General features: G+C 54.8%; 5 protein-coding genes across 5 annotated transcripts; 2 read left to right on the top strand and 3 right to left on the bottom strand.

The window, feature by feature from the left end:
* Nucleotides 1–816: 816 nt before the first annotated feature.
* Nucleotides 817–2,859, top strand: C8Q71DRAFT_859718 (cytochrome P450; the record flags this gene model as incomplete). Its single annotated transcript, XM_047927685.1, has 10 exons — nucleotides 817–885; nucleotides 951–1,058; nucleotides 1,113–1,235; nucleotides 1,299–1,467; nucleotides 1,526–1,609; nucleotides 1,681–1,904; nucleotides 1,964–2,077; nucleotides 2,145–2,319; nucleotides 2,368–2,611; nucleotides 2,682–2,859. The coding sequence occupies 10 exons, from the start codon at nucleotides 817–819 to the stop codon at nucleotides 2,857–2,859; spliced, it is 1,488 nt and encodes a 495-aa protein (XP_047776703.1).
* Nucleotides 2,860–3,462: 603 nt separating this feature from the next.
* C8Q71DRAFT_838284 (putative pentachlorophenol 4-monooxygenase) lies at nucleotides 3,463–5,673 on the bottom strand (the record flags this gene model as incomplete). Its single annotated transcript, XM_047926481.1, has 6 exons — nucleotides 3,463–4,439; nucleotides 4,505–4,943; nucleotides 4,998–5,171; nucleotides 5,222–5,317; nucleotides 5,374–5,497; nucleotides 5,556–5,673. 6 exons carry the CDS (start codon nucleotides 5,671–5,673, stop codon nucleotides 3,516–3,518), a joined length of 1,875 nt encoding a protein of 624 aa, XP_047776702.1. The 3' UTR covers nucleotides 3,463–3,515.
* Nucleotides 5,674–6,142: 469 nt separating this feature from the next.
* On the bottom strand, nucleotides 6,143–8,390 carry C8Q71DRAFT_157620 (alpha/beta-hydrolase). The gene is made up of 9 exons (XM_047916665.1): nucleotides 7,696–8,390; nucleotides 7,498–7,636; nucleotides 7,283–7,445; nucleotides 7,067–7,213; nucleotides 6,752–7,009; nucleotides 6,614–6,698; nucleotides 6,524–6,551; nucleotides 6,374–6,461; nucleotides 6,143–6,321 (listed from the first exon to the last, which is right to left on the bottom strand). Exons 1-8 carry the CDS (start codon nucleotides 8,143–8,145, stop codon nucleotides 6,397–6,399), a joined length of 1,335 nt encoding a protein of 444 aa, XP_047776701.1. The 5' UTR covers nucleotides 8,146–8,390; the 3' UTR covers nucleotides 6,143–6,321; nucleotides 6,374–6,396.
* A 971-nt stretch (nucleotides 8,391–9,361) lies between these two features.
* On the top strand, nucleotides 9,362–10,269 carry C8Q71DRAFT_157604 (uncharacterized protein). Its single transcript, XM_047916664.1, has 3 exons — nucleotides 9,362–9,514; nucleotides 9,563–9,737; nucleotides 9,791–10,269. The coding sequence occupies exons 2-3, from the start codon at nucleotides 9,642–9,644 to the stop codon at nucleotides 10,229–10,231; spliced, it is 537 nt and encodes a 178-aa protein (XP_047776700.1). The 5' UTR covers nucleotides 9,362–9,514; nucleotides 9,563–9,641; the 3' UTR covers nucleotides 10,232–10,269.
* A 1,555-nt stretch (nucleotides 10,270–11,824) lies between these two features.
* C8Q71DRAFT_157544 (amidase signature enzyme) lies at nucleotides 11,825–14,326 on the bottom strand. Its single transcript, XM_047916663.1, has 6 exons — nucleotides 13,807–14,326; nucleotides 13,568–13,753; nucleotides 12,839–13,515; nucleotides 12,255–12,781; nucleotides 12,121–12,197; nucleotides 11,825–12,059 (listed from the first exon to the last, which is right to left on the bottom strand). The coding sequence occupies exons 1-6, from the start codon at nucleotides 14,126–14,128 to the stop codon at nucleotides 11,959–11,961; spliced, it is 1,890 nt and encodes a 629-aa protein (XP_047776699.1). The 5' UTR covers nucleotides 14,129–14,326; the 3' UTR covers nucleotides 11,825–11,958.
* Nucleotides 14,327–14,854: the final 528 nt, after the last annotated feature.

Here is a 14,854-nt window from a genome sequence, read left to right as displayed (position 1 = left end):
AACTAATGTGAGTTATCAGCCTTTCTGAGTCTTTCGATGTCTGAGTGCATCGGCTTATTCGTATTTAGGCTAAGTATAGTATCTGCAACCCGAAAGTCTCAAGCTCAGAATCCAACGACATCATGATTTCACCGGGTTGTTAACTCAACGTGCGACGGCCCAGGAATCGGTACAAGGAGCAATTCGAAGGTATGCTGATATTTCAGCCACATCTTCGGCAGTGAATGATTGTACATTCTCTCGTGCCCTGCATCATATTTGATAGATGTGCAGGACCCTTGCTGGCAGGGAGCTGGAGGAGTGAACTCTGTTTGCGCACTCGCAGGCTTGAGCGCTTATGCTTGAGCGTATTCACAAAGGCTATTGATATATGTTGGTTAGCGTTGACAATGGCCGACGAGACCGGTGACGCATTGCGACTAGCATCTCCTCTCCACGCCGAGTATGGTGGACTAGAACGTAGAAGCAGCCCTCCGACACAACCTACGCCACACATGTCCACGATGACGCCCCCTGGACTATCTTGAAATGAGACTGCGCCTACTGTGAGTAGCTTTCATTGCCAATGCAGTACCCTGAATGGTCGACGGACAGACCCATATGAACTCATACGAGCTGAAATTCGTTCGCGGACTGCCATTTGTGCTATTCCAGCCGACGCGACCGACGTCTTGTGGGTACCGTCCGTCAGCTGCCTGTAGTCGACGCCATCTGGCTACTACTTATACCGCGTTCTACTTGTCACTCCCCAGGCTTCACTTTCGCTCTGTTTTGCATTCGAGGCCGTCTTGCCTTCTCGACCATCGTCGCGATACGATGGAGACCCTAGGTGCTATCATTGGTGTCTTCGTATTGACGATCCTTCTGAAATGGAGGTTCGATCCGGTGCGTATCGATGCGCATGTCAAATGGGAACACAACACTGATACTGGCCCTCGAATTGTTTGAAGCTCTACTCCATCCCGGCGATCGGGCCATCCTTTCCTGTGCTGTCATACATAGGTGCTTACCGGTATTGCACGAATACTCGTGCAGTCCTTGAAGAAGGCTATTCCAAGGTTGGTTGCCGTGCAAATTTCTAGGTCTGAGCTTACCCTTGGTTACGTTCGAAGTATAATGTCTTTAAAGTTGCGATGCTCGACCAGTGGCTCGTCGTCGTGAGTGGTGCCGACTTGAATGAAGAGCTATCCAAGGTCCCGGAGTCGTATGCGACCTCTCACAAGGCAGCTCAAGACGTGCGTCCACCCACCCCTCATTCCATTTGTTTCGATGCATCATTGATCCTGAACATTGGACAGCTTTCTCAACTACGATACACCTTCTCTGAGAGTGTCGCTGACCAACCCATTCATGTCACTACCATTCGCGGCCCTTTAACAAAGAACCTGGGTATTATCTTCGATGATGTCGTAGACGAGGTCCATGCTGCATTTGCTGACACCATCGGGAGCAAGATGCAGGGGGATGGTTGGTCGACGTTTTTCTTCCCATGGTTATTATGACGCTGACAGGTATCTGAGATCAGATTGGATTAGCATAGCCCCTATGACGGTTATGTCGGTCATTATCTCTCGCGCCAGCAATCGTGTTTTTGTCGGTCTTCCCTTGTGTAAGTCCGCCTATCCACGCGGCGACAAAAGGGGTCACACGGAAAGCTAACGTTACGCTGCATGAAAATAGGTCGGAACGAAGATTACCTGAACATTGTTCGCGGGTTCACCTTTGATGCGTTGAATGCACGCTTCATCCTTAGTCTGTTCCCCAAATCAATGAAGGGTATTATTGGCCCGTTCATCCCCTGGGCACGCAGAGCAACTCGGAAGGCATCCGTGTACATCCGGCCCATCATTGAAGATCGGATTAACAAGCTGAGGGAACTGGGCGAGAAATGGGCGGACAAACCGGTAAGCCGTTCGCCACCCGACCACTGGATCCTCACTGACTGAGAGCTACTGGTTCCTAGAAGGACTATATTACGTGGGCAATGGAAGAGGCTGAACGAGAGGGCCAGCCTACCCAAGTTGTTATCGAAAGCCTCATGTTCGCGAACTTTGCTGCTATACACACATCCAGCAAGGTGCGCATCTTCCTTGTTGTCATCTGTCCCGGAAAGGGGTGGGTTATTGACGACCGACGCGTTACAGAGCATGACACAAGCGCTGTATCACCTCGCAGAGTGCCCCGTACTTGCTGCGCCTTTGCGTGAGGAGGTCGAGGAAGTGATCAGGGATCACGGCTGGACCAAGGTTGCGATGAGCAAGATGTGGAAGCTCGACAGCTTCATGCGCGAGTCGCAGCGCTTCAACGGCATCACCCATAGTGAGGGTCCACGTCCATCTCCTAGTCCGTCATGCTGATTGCTCGCAGTCGCTATCATGCGGAAGACGTCGCAGGACACGACCCTCTCCGACGGGACGGTCATACCCGCCGAGACCCTTGTCGCGGGCGCGTCGACGGCGACACATCACGATGCGCGCAACTACGAGAATCCCACAGTGTTCGACCCGTTCCGCTTCGCGAATATGCGCGCGGAGGACGATGCGCACATCAAGCATCAGTTCGTCAGCACCTCACCAGGATATGTAGCCTTCGGGCATGGGAAATACGCTTGGTATGCAGCGCCTCAGTGATTCATCAATTCGGGGTAGTGTGTCGCTGACTGAGGGACCTTGTCGTATCAGCCCGGGCCGATTCTTCGCGGTAAACGAGCTGAAGGTTATGATGGCGTATATTTTGCTACACTACGACGTCAAGTTCAAGCCTGGGCAGGAGAGGCCAGAGAACTCGTCGCGCTGGCATGTCGTCGTCCCGGGACATGCGGATGTGCTCTTCAAAAAGCGACTACCGGTGCCTGCTTGACGAACGTTAAGTATTGGTTGATATGGTGTAGTGTGTTCCCTTGTGTATTATGACGCTGTATTTGAGCTGTCGAGTGAGCTTCTTGAAGATACTGGCTCTGGTATGCATAGCCCGCGACCTAGGTTCTGGATCCCAGGACATATCTCACTTGTCTCAGAAAGGGTAAGCCGCGTTCGCTCAGGTTCAGATGCTGTCGCTGGCGCGCATCGGCTTGTGACCCGCTTGTCTCCACAGGCTCTCTTCCTGTCAGTGACTCGCACTCGAACACGACTCCCGCTCACATTACCGTATACGAACCCCGTACATTACTTCATCTACATACTACTCTACCCCGTAGACACACCCCCGACAGGGGCACCGGTACCCGCACCTCGCGGACCAGGGCCCGCCGCGTCTTAGCACCGTTTGTGTTTGCTTGTTGCAGCTTATAAATTCTGAATTCATCATCATCATCCTGTCAGTGACTCTAGCTCAGCCCACAACCTTGACGTACGTTGCACATTATCTCAACCTCAATGAAGTCAATGCTCACTTACACAAGTCTCCCGGGCAGGCAGATGTCGAAGGCCTTGCTGAGTGCCTGCCGGAAAGCACTGCGAGTTGCTCGATAACTTTTGATAACTCCATGAAGCGATACATGTGCATGAACAGCTACTTTACAGTAAGGCAGTCTTGATGATCTCTCGCCTCTCCTCATGCCCTTCGAGCGATATTTCCCCTACCGTCAGCTCCGAGCCTGCTACATCACGCAGGCCGTCATTTGCGGACGCCGGCAGCACTATCTCGGCGAAGTAGGCTTCAAGCTCGCCATAACCAGTCGCACCCAACGGGGCGATGGTCCCGACTATGCCGTCCGGGCGCACGACGACCAGGCCGCCCTCCGCCGGGTCGATCGAATATTTCGCATATGCATCCCCCGTCACGTCGTACGCTGAACTGCCCAATGGCTGCTCGCCCAGCGCCTCGGTGGACTGCAGCGCACCCTCCCCACGAGAGATCGTCAAGAACGCGAACACGGGCGCACGCGTCCGGGTGAACGCGTCGCGGGCATCGAGTGCCTGCTTGAGCGCCAGGTATCTACCCGCGCATATTGCGTTCAGTGCCGCACCTGCGAGCATGTCCTCCAACGCGCCGGCAAAGACAAGGATCCAGAACCGCCCGGAGTAGGCCATCAGTTCGTAGAGCCTCCGCGGGAACGCAGCACCTGGGAGGACGAGCGCGACATCCGGCGCCCGACGGCCCACAAGCACAGCTGCGGGCACCGTGCTTGCGGCGCCGACGCGGCGATTCAGCATGTTCTCGGTGTACGAGATGCCGAGGCCGACGGTGAAGGATGCGTTCTCAGTGAAAACCTGGTTGAGGTATGAGTTGACGTCGGCGCCGGGCGGCGCGCTGAGGTGGCTGGGGATCTTGCCGGAGATGAGCGACGCGATATCGCGGTCGAGCTGGATGAGGTGCTGCGCGGACGCGCGGCGCTCGGCGTCGTACGTGTCCAGCACGCTCTCAGGTAGCCACCCTTTGAGTACCCCTGCGAGCTTCCATGCGAGGTTCGTCGCGTCGTGGATGCCGGTGTTCATTCCCTAGAGACAGTGTGTCGTGGTAATCGTCAGCTGCGGTACCTGCGACATAGTGAGGGCTCACTGACCTGGGCTGCACCGGAGGAGTGCGTGTGCGCCGCGTCGCCCGCCAGGAAGATCGGCCCGTCCTTGAACTTGTCCGCCACACGCTGCCCGATCGCGTACACCGTCCACCAGTCAAGCTCAACGAAATCCAACGTGAACGGCCGAACGGCTTTCTTGGCTTCCGCCATGATAGCTTCAGCGGTCGGTGACTCTTCATTCTGACAGAGATGCGGGGGGCAGACGAAGCCGATGCGAGTGCGCCCGTTATCTGTTGGCGTCCAGAGGACGTTGCCGTGCTCGATAGACTCAATCGAGACGCCTGCTCTCCTACTGTGCGGCATGTCCGTGCGCACCACCGCGTCCATCCGCACCCAGCGATGGCCGGAGTTTGTCCCGGGGAACGAGATTCGACTAATGGAACGGACGGTGGAACGTCCTCCATCGGCTCCTACTAGGTGCTTGCTGTTATACGGGTGTTACTGCGAGTACGTTGACCATTCGGAGTGTATCACTGACCAGCGAACATGATAGGTTTTTTGACCCTCCTGGATGGTCGCGAGTACGGGGTACGCTGCGGTTGAATCAATGGTGTAGTCGACGAGCTTCGCGGGGACTTGAAGGGCAGTTGAATCCATCGACTGTATGGCCTCTCTGAGAGCGGATTCGATGTGCTTCTGTCTGATACTGAAGCTGTTGCAGGGTAAGAGGCAGCAAAGACGACGAGACAAGGCCAAGCATACCTAAATTCAAAGAAGGTATTTCCCGCGATGGCGTCGCGCACGAAGGACCATCCCCGCGCTGGAACTTCCTTGCCGTCCTTGAACGTGGTCGAGTCTCTGCGAGCGGTACCGGTTAAAGAAAACCGGCTTCCAGGCTAACATGGCATGCATACTTGACCATGAATCCTATGTCTGCAATCGCAGAGTAGACCCCGATTAGGTCAAGGAGCTCGACAGAGCGAGCGTAGAGCATGCATGCCCTTCCATACAAGGCTTGCTGTGTTTTATCGTACTGTTCTGTTGTCTCCGATCATCTAGCCATACCATTGGGGCCATGGAGAAAGGGTGCGCGCACCAACTGTGAGTGTAACGATTCCGGTCTTGAGCAGCATGTACGTTATGACGAGTGATGTAGGACCGCCGCCGACAAGTAGGACATCTACCAAACGGGGTGGAGCATTAGGAGAGGACATCGCGGACGCGGTGTTCAACACTGCAGGCTAGCACTCAGTCGTAGCACAGGACAGCGTGATATAACAAGGAATGTCACTGACAGCTGGTGCCGTGCTGTATAGACGTGGCTGGGAGGGGCGTGCTCGTAGAGGCTGCAGAAGGTACGAGTAGGCTTCGTCCACTCGCGAGTATGTGAGAGCGGGGCCCGCTGGCCGCTGTTACATACATCTCCGAAGATCAGTTGTCAGCCGAAATCGCCGTAGGGCGGTGACCTATGCTCAGCTGGGTCAGTAGGCCATCAAAGCTGTACACAAACGTATGCTGGGACAAACGTAGGATAGAAGTCGCGAAAGAGTAAGAAAACCGTGACAGATGACCTGCTGTCTCCAGGTCAGTCCGGGCACCTTTCGACGGCTCAGCTGGAGACGCCCGCAATCCCTTGCTCACTAGCGGAAGGCTCTCCCAGGTCGAAAGATTTCGTAATCAACCCATGGTCAACCCACCAACGGACTCATTACCAACGTGGGCTCATTATCAATCACTAGTATTGGCTGCCTGGAGGTTGTGAAAAAACGGCGGCGAAGGATGGGCAGAATCCTGCTGTGAACGATGCGCGGAACCATATCAATGGCTCTGGATCCGGCATCCGGTACTCATTTCGATCGCTTCTGTTCAATACCAAAGTAAGACGTGAGCATGAAGTGGTCTGACGACCCCAACTTTCGCTTCGTTTCCTTTTCCTTTTATAGTCGGGACCTAGGTATTGGCGGTAAGGGTTGTCCAGATAGGGCTTTGACAAGCTCGGAAGCTAAGCACCCAAAATGACTCAACATACGGCCAGCCGTATTGATGCATACAACGGCGACTTACCCAGCTCATCAGGCGCCTCTTGAACGACCTACGTGCCGTAGTCTGAGCGCCACGCACAGCGGACGTCAGAGATTCAGAAGCGGTACTCACAAGGTGGCCAGCGCCCGCGACGCGGACGTTGCTAGCGTTCTCGGCCCTCCAGACCGTTTCCTGTGTCATTTCCGTCCCGCCGGTCCTAACGCGCACGTCAACGAGAGTGTCTGAGGCATAGACTAGGCGATAGCTCACGTCACATTCGACTTGGCGCTCATGATCCAGTGGAGGCCGAGCCCGGAAGGGATGTCTTTCAGACCCGTCCACGTCTCGTAGAATACGTTCCACTCGCAGTAGACGACCGCCTCGTCGAACGGCCGGGTCTTCAGGCGGACAGCACCCGGGGCGTCGCCGCACTGTTCGATGAGCCCGTGCTCGATAAACACATCCACGACATCGGGGTGCCAGGTCCTCGAGGATCGCGACTGCAAGATGTCGCTCTTTGCGTGCGCCCTGCATGGCCGGATATCTGTAAGGCACGACTCCTGCACTACTCCACTCGCGACGCACCTCGATGGCCACCGTCTCGGCTTGCCAAGCGCACCCCGGAGCAGGAGATCGAGTCCCTTTCCCACAGTAAACGTCGGGGGAGTAATCACGGGTTCGACGAGAATAAGTCGTTGGAAGAGCCCTGGTTGTTCTATGGCCACCCGAGTGCTGAGAAGGCGATGAGTGTCTCCTTATTAGCATCACAGTGGGTCACTATGAGACGATCGAGTCACTTACATCGTGGTTCCTCCATACGAGTGTCCAATCCCGATGACCTGGCGCCGCTCAGGTCGTGTCCCGATGTATGCCAAGCGGGGAGGGAGAGGTACAGAAGAACAGTGCACAGGTAGGTAGTGGAGGAGGAAATTGCATATGTCGCGACACTGATCCTGCCAGTCGACTCGACCTATCCTCAGTGTCGTGTCATAACGGCACAGAGAGCGAATACGTACAGACGTCCCGCAGCTCTCTGTCGTTCAGAACGCCCGAATCACCATGCTGCACCGACTCAAACGACCACACCTCGTCAATAAGCAGCGACGCATCCTGTTGTGCGTGGGAGAACAGGCGGACCAAGGTGGGCTCCCAGATCTGAGATGTGTACGAGATCAATGTTGCTCTGAGTCTCAGGCGTCAGTGGTGAGACTAACCTGACGAGGAAAGCCCGTCGCGTGGGTGAGGAACAGCGTCATCCCGCGGTTGCGCAGGTCGATCGGAGGATCTTGGCGGACATACCGGTCGACGCAGTTCCACAGCGCCGCCTGCGACCCTCCCTTGTACTGTCTCTGTGCCGGCCCAGTCTCGAATTGCACCTTCGCGTCGATGAGGGCGTGCGCCAGGGCCTTTGCGTCGACGCGCTCGCTTCTTGTTGCATCCTCTCGCAGGGGAGAGGTATAAGGGAGCGACCGCGGGCTCGCTGCGGGGATCAAGTGAGACGTCCTCCTGTAATTCGCCACGTTCGCTGGTCCGGGGAGGTTGTGGTCGAGTGCAGTGGAGTATGCCTGAGGTGGGACGAGGGGCAGAAGCGGAGGCACTGGGATCCCGTCGCTGGTAGGTTGGCCGCCGTATCTTGGGTAGCAGAGGGGCGGACTGACGGACATGGTGTTCGACGACGAATGGCACTTAGTGGACAGGTAAGATTATCATAGCATTGAACACTTTCCTTCGCATCTTACATACTGAGTTTATGGTACGTGCGCGCTCTCGATATACCAAAGGTTTGCGTTTGGGCGGCCCTCAGAGTCACAGCTTCTCCCAGAAACTTCGCCATGCGGGCCACTTTCAGCTGGAAGGTCTCGATATTATCAGGCATTGAGGTACCGGAATCTGGCAGAAGAAGGCGTGAAGCTCAGAGTTCTGATTCTGACCCTGCGGTCAACGTAACTCCGTAATCCACCGCAGGAAGGGAACGATACAAGCTGAGTGTCAGTGTGAGCGGAGAGTTCGACGGCTGGGTACATAGTGGGACTGTGACGGATTGCTTGACGCACACACTTCAGGTAGGAGTGCTCCTTAGTGTGGACGTCGGTACCGCTTTGCGATGTTTGGTGATATAAGGACCGGGGGCCAGCGTACTATCAGAGATGAACGATGAACCATATGAGAAGACGTGCACTGTGTTACTAGTAGGGCGGCGCATACTTAGGGATGCGACGCCATGAATAATTTCGCATGCTCTTCAAAGATAGAAGTCAGCTCAGAATTTACACGCAAAAATCAGCCGTTTGCTCACCGCTTCCAGGCGTCCAAGTCGTTGTAGGCCGCTATCCCACCTACGTCACGGTGTTGCGAGACCGCCGAGACGCACATACATACATTACTGAGGACCAAGGCCTCGCACTGCAGAGCAACAGGATGCCTTCAGTTGTCTAAATCCTGGGATCGGCCGGTGCTATGGGGTCTAATGAAGTATATACGACCTGAGACAAGCCTGAGATGAGTCGATGAAGACGCCAGCGGCGACTCGAGGAGGAGGAGGAGGTCCTGGTTGAGGCCTCCTTGCACGTGACTCTTCAAATTCGGACAGTGCCGTTAAGGATTGAAATATTGAAATTGATCCCGTCCGAGTCGCATCGTCGTCTTGTTCGTGTTAACTTGGCAGAATTTTCTCGCAAGACATACGTGCACACTGCATTCCGACCCACCAATTTGTGAAGGGCAGCGCCTGGCGCGTTTGATGATCTGATATTCGCCAAATGCGCCTCGCGACACAGGGCAATGTTTGTTATGTTGGGAGCCCTTAGAGCCTTAATCTACCTCACGTGTGTACTCAATTGACGGCCATTCACTCCTTGCTCTTTGTCTACAGCGCTTCCATGTCTCCAGAAATGAGTCAAAACTCGAGGCTCATGCCCGAATCTATGATCTTCGCCGTGAAAACAGGCGACAAGGACGACTTTGATGAATGCGCCTCGTTCTTCAGTGACAACTATGGCATATGGGGCCCTCATGTGCCTTTCGCAAAACCTGGTCAGTGCCTTCTATGTAGTATCACGCAAAGCTGATGGAGAGTTATAGGGAACTGGGTTAGAATGGGCGCTGCGAAGCTCAAGAACCAGCTGATACCAGATGACCCGGTCAACACGGTCCTCGCTACATGTCGTGTTGGCGGGAAACTCGTCGGTCACGTATTCTCCACCACATGGAAGTATACGACTGGTACATAAGCCAACTCGTGTCTCCTCATAAAAATGTAAGTATCACAATGACTCTTCTCTGCCAACGCCAGCGAGCCATGATGCACAGAGAAAAGCGACGGTAGGCTGGATCACCCAGCTGGTCGTTGAGAAGACGTACCGAAGACGCGGCATTGCAACTGCCCTCTTGCAACGTCGGATCCGTTCCAGAACGTTGGCGTCCTCGGTGTTGCTTCGTCGCACCCAGCCACTTGTGCTGCGCTCGCAAAAATCACGGGTACGTTATCGTTTGAGGCCATCTTCTCCCCCGCTGAGCGAGTATGAACTAGCCGCACCCATCGGTGCGCTTGACCTTGATTTCGTTCGCAGCCGCGCTCGGGAAATACTCTCCCAAACGCCTGTCAGCTATCTTCGAGGTGCAGAGCTCCATGGTTCGCTGTTCGGGGGTGACCATCTTCCTGGAGCCGTATGTAGCATCTTCACCAAGTTCTATGTCGACCACGGAGAACCACTCGGCGTGCTGCAGACATTCAATGAGGCCAACAATTGATGTCTCGGGGAGTTGCACGAGGGACTCGAATCTTTGGTCGTTGCACCGAGACGCAAATAGCTACGCTGAAATCAGGCTAGAAGGAGTATAGTACCAGCCTCACGAAGGGCCATCTTTGGAAGGCTGCACTAGTACCTTGATTCTCACGACACTCTGAGAAAATGCGGTTGCCTGCCGAGGCCTCAGCGACTAAACGGTACATAACAAATGTACCAGCCATTTCCTATACCGGGCAGTGTCGTCAAGTTTACAAACTCTATACGCCACTATTTGCTTGTACTCGATCTTGCGTGTCGCCTGGACACCTGCGGTCAAAGCCTTACTGACAACACCGACAAACCGAGTACTATGTAATGGAACGTTAACCCACCGTCATGACCCTTAACGTTTCTGACCGACTCCGAATCAGAAAAGGCTTATTCACAACGCGCATAGAACGTGGGCGGTCCATCAAATTTCGCTCTACTGCTGTCAGCTCGATTCCAAATACTTCGGCCAGCCCTGCACACGTTTTTGGAGTCCACTGGAACCAGCCACTTCGCACCTAAATTCGCTGAGTTAATGACCACCAGAGCGTCATACGCTACTTGAATTTGACCTATCGTACAGCTTCAAGTTGTGATGCGCATTTGCAGATGATACGAGCAGCTAAGTACAGCACATCCTACTTCGAGACCATCGACCAAGTCGGCGAGTAGTACTCCACTAGACGTAAGGCGGATGTTCCGCATGGACTGTGGTCGCTGGCACTGTGTCTGATAAACTCCTGGATTTTCCAGCCTCGTTGACCATCAGCTATAGTTAGCGAGGGGTCTGCCGCATAGGCTACATGATGTTGCCTGCCCGAGAGGAGAAGAAGACAGTCACTGGTCGAGATACATGACGGAGACCTCCGTACATGGCCATAGGACGAGTCGCTGTAGTCGCCCGTCGAAGGTATATAAATGACTTGGTTGTGGGACTCTACCCCATCACCGAAGCAACCCTTCGACGACCTGCAAGTGCGCCAACGGAACTTCGGTCAGTAATTACAACTATACAACATGCAACCGTGCTCACTGACCTTTCCTACTCGGACGTGCAGTAGAACACCAAGCTAAGCATCCGCCATGCGCTTCGCCGGGAATATCGTCTCCGCCGTCATCTTGTCGCTCGTGTTCAGTGCCAAACGAACCAAGGCCGTGATTTGCGACGAAATGCTCTTGGCTGAGTGCACCACAATTGACGATGTATGTTGCGAGGATTACCTGGGATTTGTGCCCTTGACGTGCCAGGGGACCAGTTTTGCCGGCGAGCCGTTCTCGGTGGGTGTCTCTTTGGTCTTTACAGCGTTCGCTGACCTTGTGTTTCGGCCTTGGCATCTTACAATCAACCAGGCATGCCTTCCTGACACCTCTGCCATTTGAAGGGCCGTCAATGGTATCAGCTACCCGGTAAGCCCAGATCTTCTGCCCTATCATTTCTCCTCTCTCATATGCACCAAGATCAATCGCCTGACTGTGTACGCACGCTCACTGCTGGATTGTATCGTCGGCTCGGATAAACACGATTGCATCCCATCATCACTATTCTCTCTTACTCCTCGACGTCGACCTCGTCGTATATTCTGGCGCCCGTGACGACTGTTTTGATGATGCCGGCCTCCTGTAACGCAGCGAAAAAGTCGAATAAAACCAGATCCTGCAGTGAACGAGTATCAGCGTGACGTGATGGAAATGAATTGATATTCATGGCGGGCTTACACAGCCTTTGGCAGCTATGAAGCTGAGGGTCACCGGGAGATACTCAATGACTCCCGTGATCGTCGAGTTATACGCGACCTCGCCGACTACGGTGACCAGCGGTATTATAGTCAGCTATCAGTTGTGCCATTCAGAGCCGATCCATACCTGGTACCACCATATCCGGTGTTTCAGCCAGGACAGCTACTCGTCCCGCAGAGAAGCCAAACGGTGTACCCGGTGGACTGGTGATGGCGAAAGTGATGAGGATATGAGGACAACGAACACGTTTCGCGACTCACCCTACATATGCATTCCGGTAATTCGTGTAACCGGAGCTTTGAGGATAAAGTAGAATGCTCTCTGAACACGACGTCGAATCCCCGCCAACCACCACCTCGCTCGCAAACCAATCCATGAACGTCGTCTTGTTAGCAATACCTTCTGTATATGCATCTTCGGGTAATGACAAGCCATACTCCCACCGGGTAAGTGGTGCGGGATCAATGAAGGGTCTACGACCACCGTTGGCCGCGGCGTAGTCAGCCATGAAAGGCTTAGCAAGGAGTTTAATCTGATCCATCGTGATCAATGTCGGGTACGTCGTCCTCAGCATCTCTGACAGCGAACCGTGAGCCGCAAACAAGGAGCTCTGCGTCCACATGTTGGTAAGGTTCATCTCCGTACGTGTGATACCTAGGAACGCTTCTAGCTTCGAGATGAAAGCGTTGAAGACCGCACCGGCGGTGCCCGCGGAGGGAGGTTCCGCGAGGTAGCTGCTGCCGAAGAAGTCTACCGGAAAGAGTAGCTTTTTCGGGAAGCCAGGGAACTGTTAGAGGGACGCGTTAGGCTCGACTACACGAGCGAACAAGGCAAGGGAACTCACCGACGTGAAGTTCTGGTACCACCAATGGCCGGCTGTCGCCCACATGACCGCGTCCCTGGCGAAGATACCAGCGGTGTCAAGGGGTGGCGACAAGGGCATTACGTCGTCGAGAGATACAGCACCATGCGAGGGTCTGTTCCCGAAGACGCCATTGACACCAGCAGGACCTCGCATAGATCCTCCCGTATCGCTTCCGATCGCGTAGTCTAGCCACGGGTATGCTGCTTCGGCGGTGCCGGATCCCGTAGACGAGCTGCTGCCGTCTTGGTAGCCATCGCCGCGAGGATTGTACGGAGCATGCAGGTCGACCCAGTCGTCCGTCGCGACCTCTCCGTTAGCGAACTGCGAACTCTTGGTCTTCCCGACGAGCACGAGCCCACCGTCAAGGAGGCGTTGCACGGCGGGAGCGGTCTGGTTCCGCGGAGGGTACAACTCCCAGTACGCGCGGTTGCCGCAGCCAGTACGGAGACCCTCGACGTCATAGATGTCCTTGACAGCGAACCGGAGTCCAGCGAGGGGCTGCTCTGCGGTAGGTGTGAAGTACAGACGAGAAGGAACACCAATGGACTCCGTTGCCGCTCCGGGGATCTTCGCAGATAGCATGTCGTACCCACCAGAGGGATTGGGAATCGTGCCATACAAGAAGGATTGTTGCTCGTCATTGTACAGTCGATATACTGCAATAACAGTCCATTAGCATTGTTGAGAAGCCAGAGAGAGGCAAATTACCCTCGAAGATGTTGCCACTGGACAAGTCGAGAAGATAAGGCCCGGCGGGAAGCTCTTTCCTCATCGCCACATCGATTGACTGGTTCGCGGAATGCAGAAGGAATCGCATTGCGTACTGAGCCTGCATGTTCGCGGTCACAAGGGACGTGGGGGACGCGTGCGATCCGTTGTAGGCGACGTACAATCCTATCATGGATGTCAATGAAAAGCAACTCAGCGCTGGCGAATAGCGCTCTTACCGTTCAAGAAAGCCTCGCTCCAAACATCATCCTTTGCCCTCCACGATTCGAGTGTCGACTCCAGGTGGCTGTCTGCGAATTCTGTTTCGGCAGAGGGCATGACCGAGAACGGAACGAGCCGCTTCGGCGCGTCATCCACCCCAAGCTGTCTGGCAATCTCATAGAGAGCGCCAGATCCGAACTGTGATACTGGAGTAGGAGGGGCGAAATAGGGAACACCGGCCAAAGTGAAGGTTTCCCCCGTCAGCTGGAAGAGCGCCTGTTGTGCCACCGCGATCGGCGCGAGGGCCGTACACGCGAGTAACACCCACCAACACGGCATGACTCTCGATGCTGAGTCGCCGTCGAGGTCGTCAGAAACTGCAATCTCCTTTATACTCCCCGCGAGCCGTCCTATGCCACGCTGAAGCCGAGATAGTGAGCGGAACGAGTAACGCGTCCTTTATACCCTACGTGAGAATGCCAGTCAGCAGCGATCCAATCCTCGCCCTGCGTACCCGAGAAAGCACTGCCGACGGCTTTCCTACGCCTTACAGGACTGTGTGTTCCTGACGAGTCGCGTGGTTAATCCTTGATCGATGCATAGCCTGAGTATGGTCGGGCAATCTGCGTTTCCGCGAGACTCACGCCGAGTCAGATAAACCCATAGAGGCCCGCAGGTGGCTTTGTGTAGTAGCCTGTATCTTCTGTTCTGTCACCTGTGCGATAACACTGGCGCGATACCTGGCACACTATCAGCATTGTCAGTTGCAGCAAGGCAGTCCACTGACTCAGTCGATGGTCTGTCGAGTCGGTAACGCGTGCGCACATCGTCTTAGTCCCCTGCAGGCAGACTCTGAACACCCCCTCTGGAAGGCTGAGCATTGTCATTGTATAGACTTCTGCTTGAATTGCGCTGCCAAGTTGTTTGGGGTGGTCTGCAAGCTTTAGACCGAGGTCAAAAACAAGGAATACGACATACCAGAAGTCAGCGTTCATAACCTATTCTCCAACAGGTTATGAGCCCTGACTGTCGTACAAGTCGGGCCCGAGAGACGAACAAAGGTGG

This window comes from Rhodofomes roseus (assembly GCF_022264815.1).
Source record: "Rhodofomes roseus strain CIRM-BRFM 1785 chromosome Unknown C8Q71scaffold_16, whole genome shotgun sequence".
Taxonomy (NCBI): Eukaryota; Fungi; Basidiomycota; class Agaricomycetes; order Polyporales; family Fomitopsidaceae; genus Rhodofomes; species Rhodofomes roseus.
Note: the sequence above shows the minus strand (reverse complement) of the source record. Positions and strands in the feature narration are given on the sequence as shown.

What these genes read in the sequence shown, in the direction of transcription:
- C8Q71DRAFT_157544 (XM_047916663.1), bottom strand. Translation starts at nt 14,128, where the DNA reads ATGCCGTGTTGGTGGGTGTTACTCGCGTGTACGGCCCTCGCGCCGATC. An exon ending in GAGCGAGGCTTTCTTGAACG is followed by an intron (nt 13,754 to 13,806) that starts GTAAGAGCGCTA and finishes CATCCATGATAG; the next exon opens with GATTGTACGTCGCCTACAAC. An exon ending in TACCGGAATGCATATGTAGG is followed by an intron (nt 12,198 to 12,254) that starts GTGAGTCGCGAA and finishes CGCCATCACCAG; the next exon opens with TCCACCGGGTACACCGTTTG.
- C8Q71DRAFT_157604 (XM_047916664.1), top strand. Translation starts at nt 9,642, where the DNA reads ATGTCGTGTTGGCGGGAAACTCGTCGGTCACGTATTCTCCACCACATG. An exon ending in TCGTGTCTCCTCATAAAAAT is followed by an intron (nt 9,738 to 9,790) that starts GTAAGTATCACA and finishes CATGATGCACAG; the next exon opens with AGAAAAGCGACGGTAGGCTG.
- C8Q71DRAFT_157620 (XM_047916665.1), bottom strand. Translation starts at nt 8,145, where the DNA reads ATGTCCGTCAGTCCGCCCCTCTGCTACCCAAGATACGGCGGCCAACCT. An exon ending in TCGTATGGAGGAACCACGAT is followed by an intron (nt 7,214 to 7,282) that starts GTAAGTGACTCG and finishes TCGCCTTCTCAG; the next exon opens with CACTCGGGTGGCCATAGAAC. An exon ending in AGCGCCAAGTCGAATGTGAC is followed by an intron (nt 6,699 to 6,751) that starts GTGAGCTATCGC and finishes CGTGCGCGTTAG; the next exon opens with GACCGGCGGGACGGAAATGA.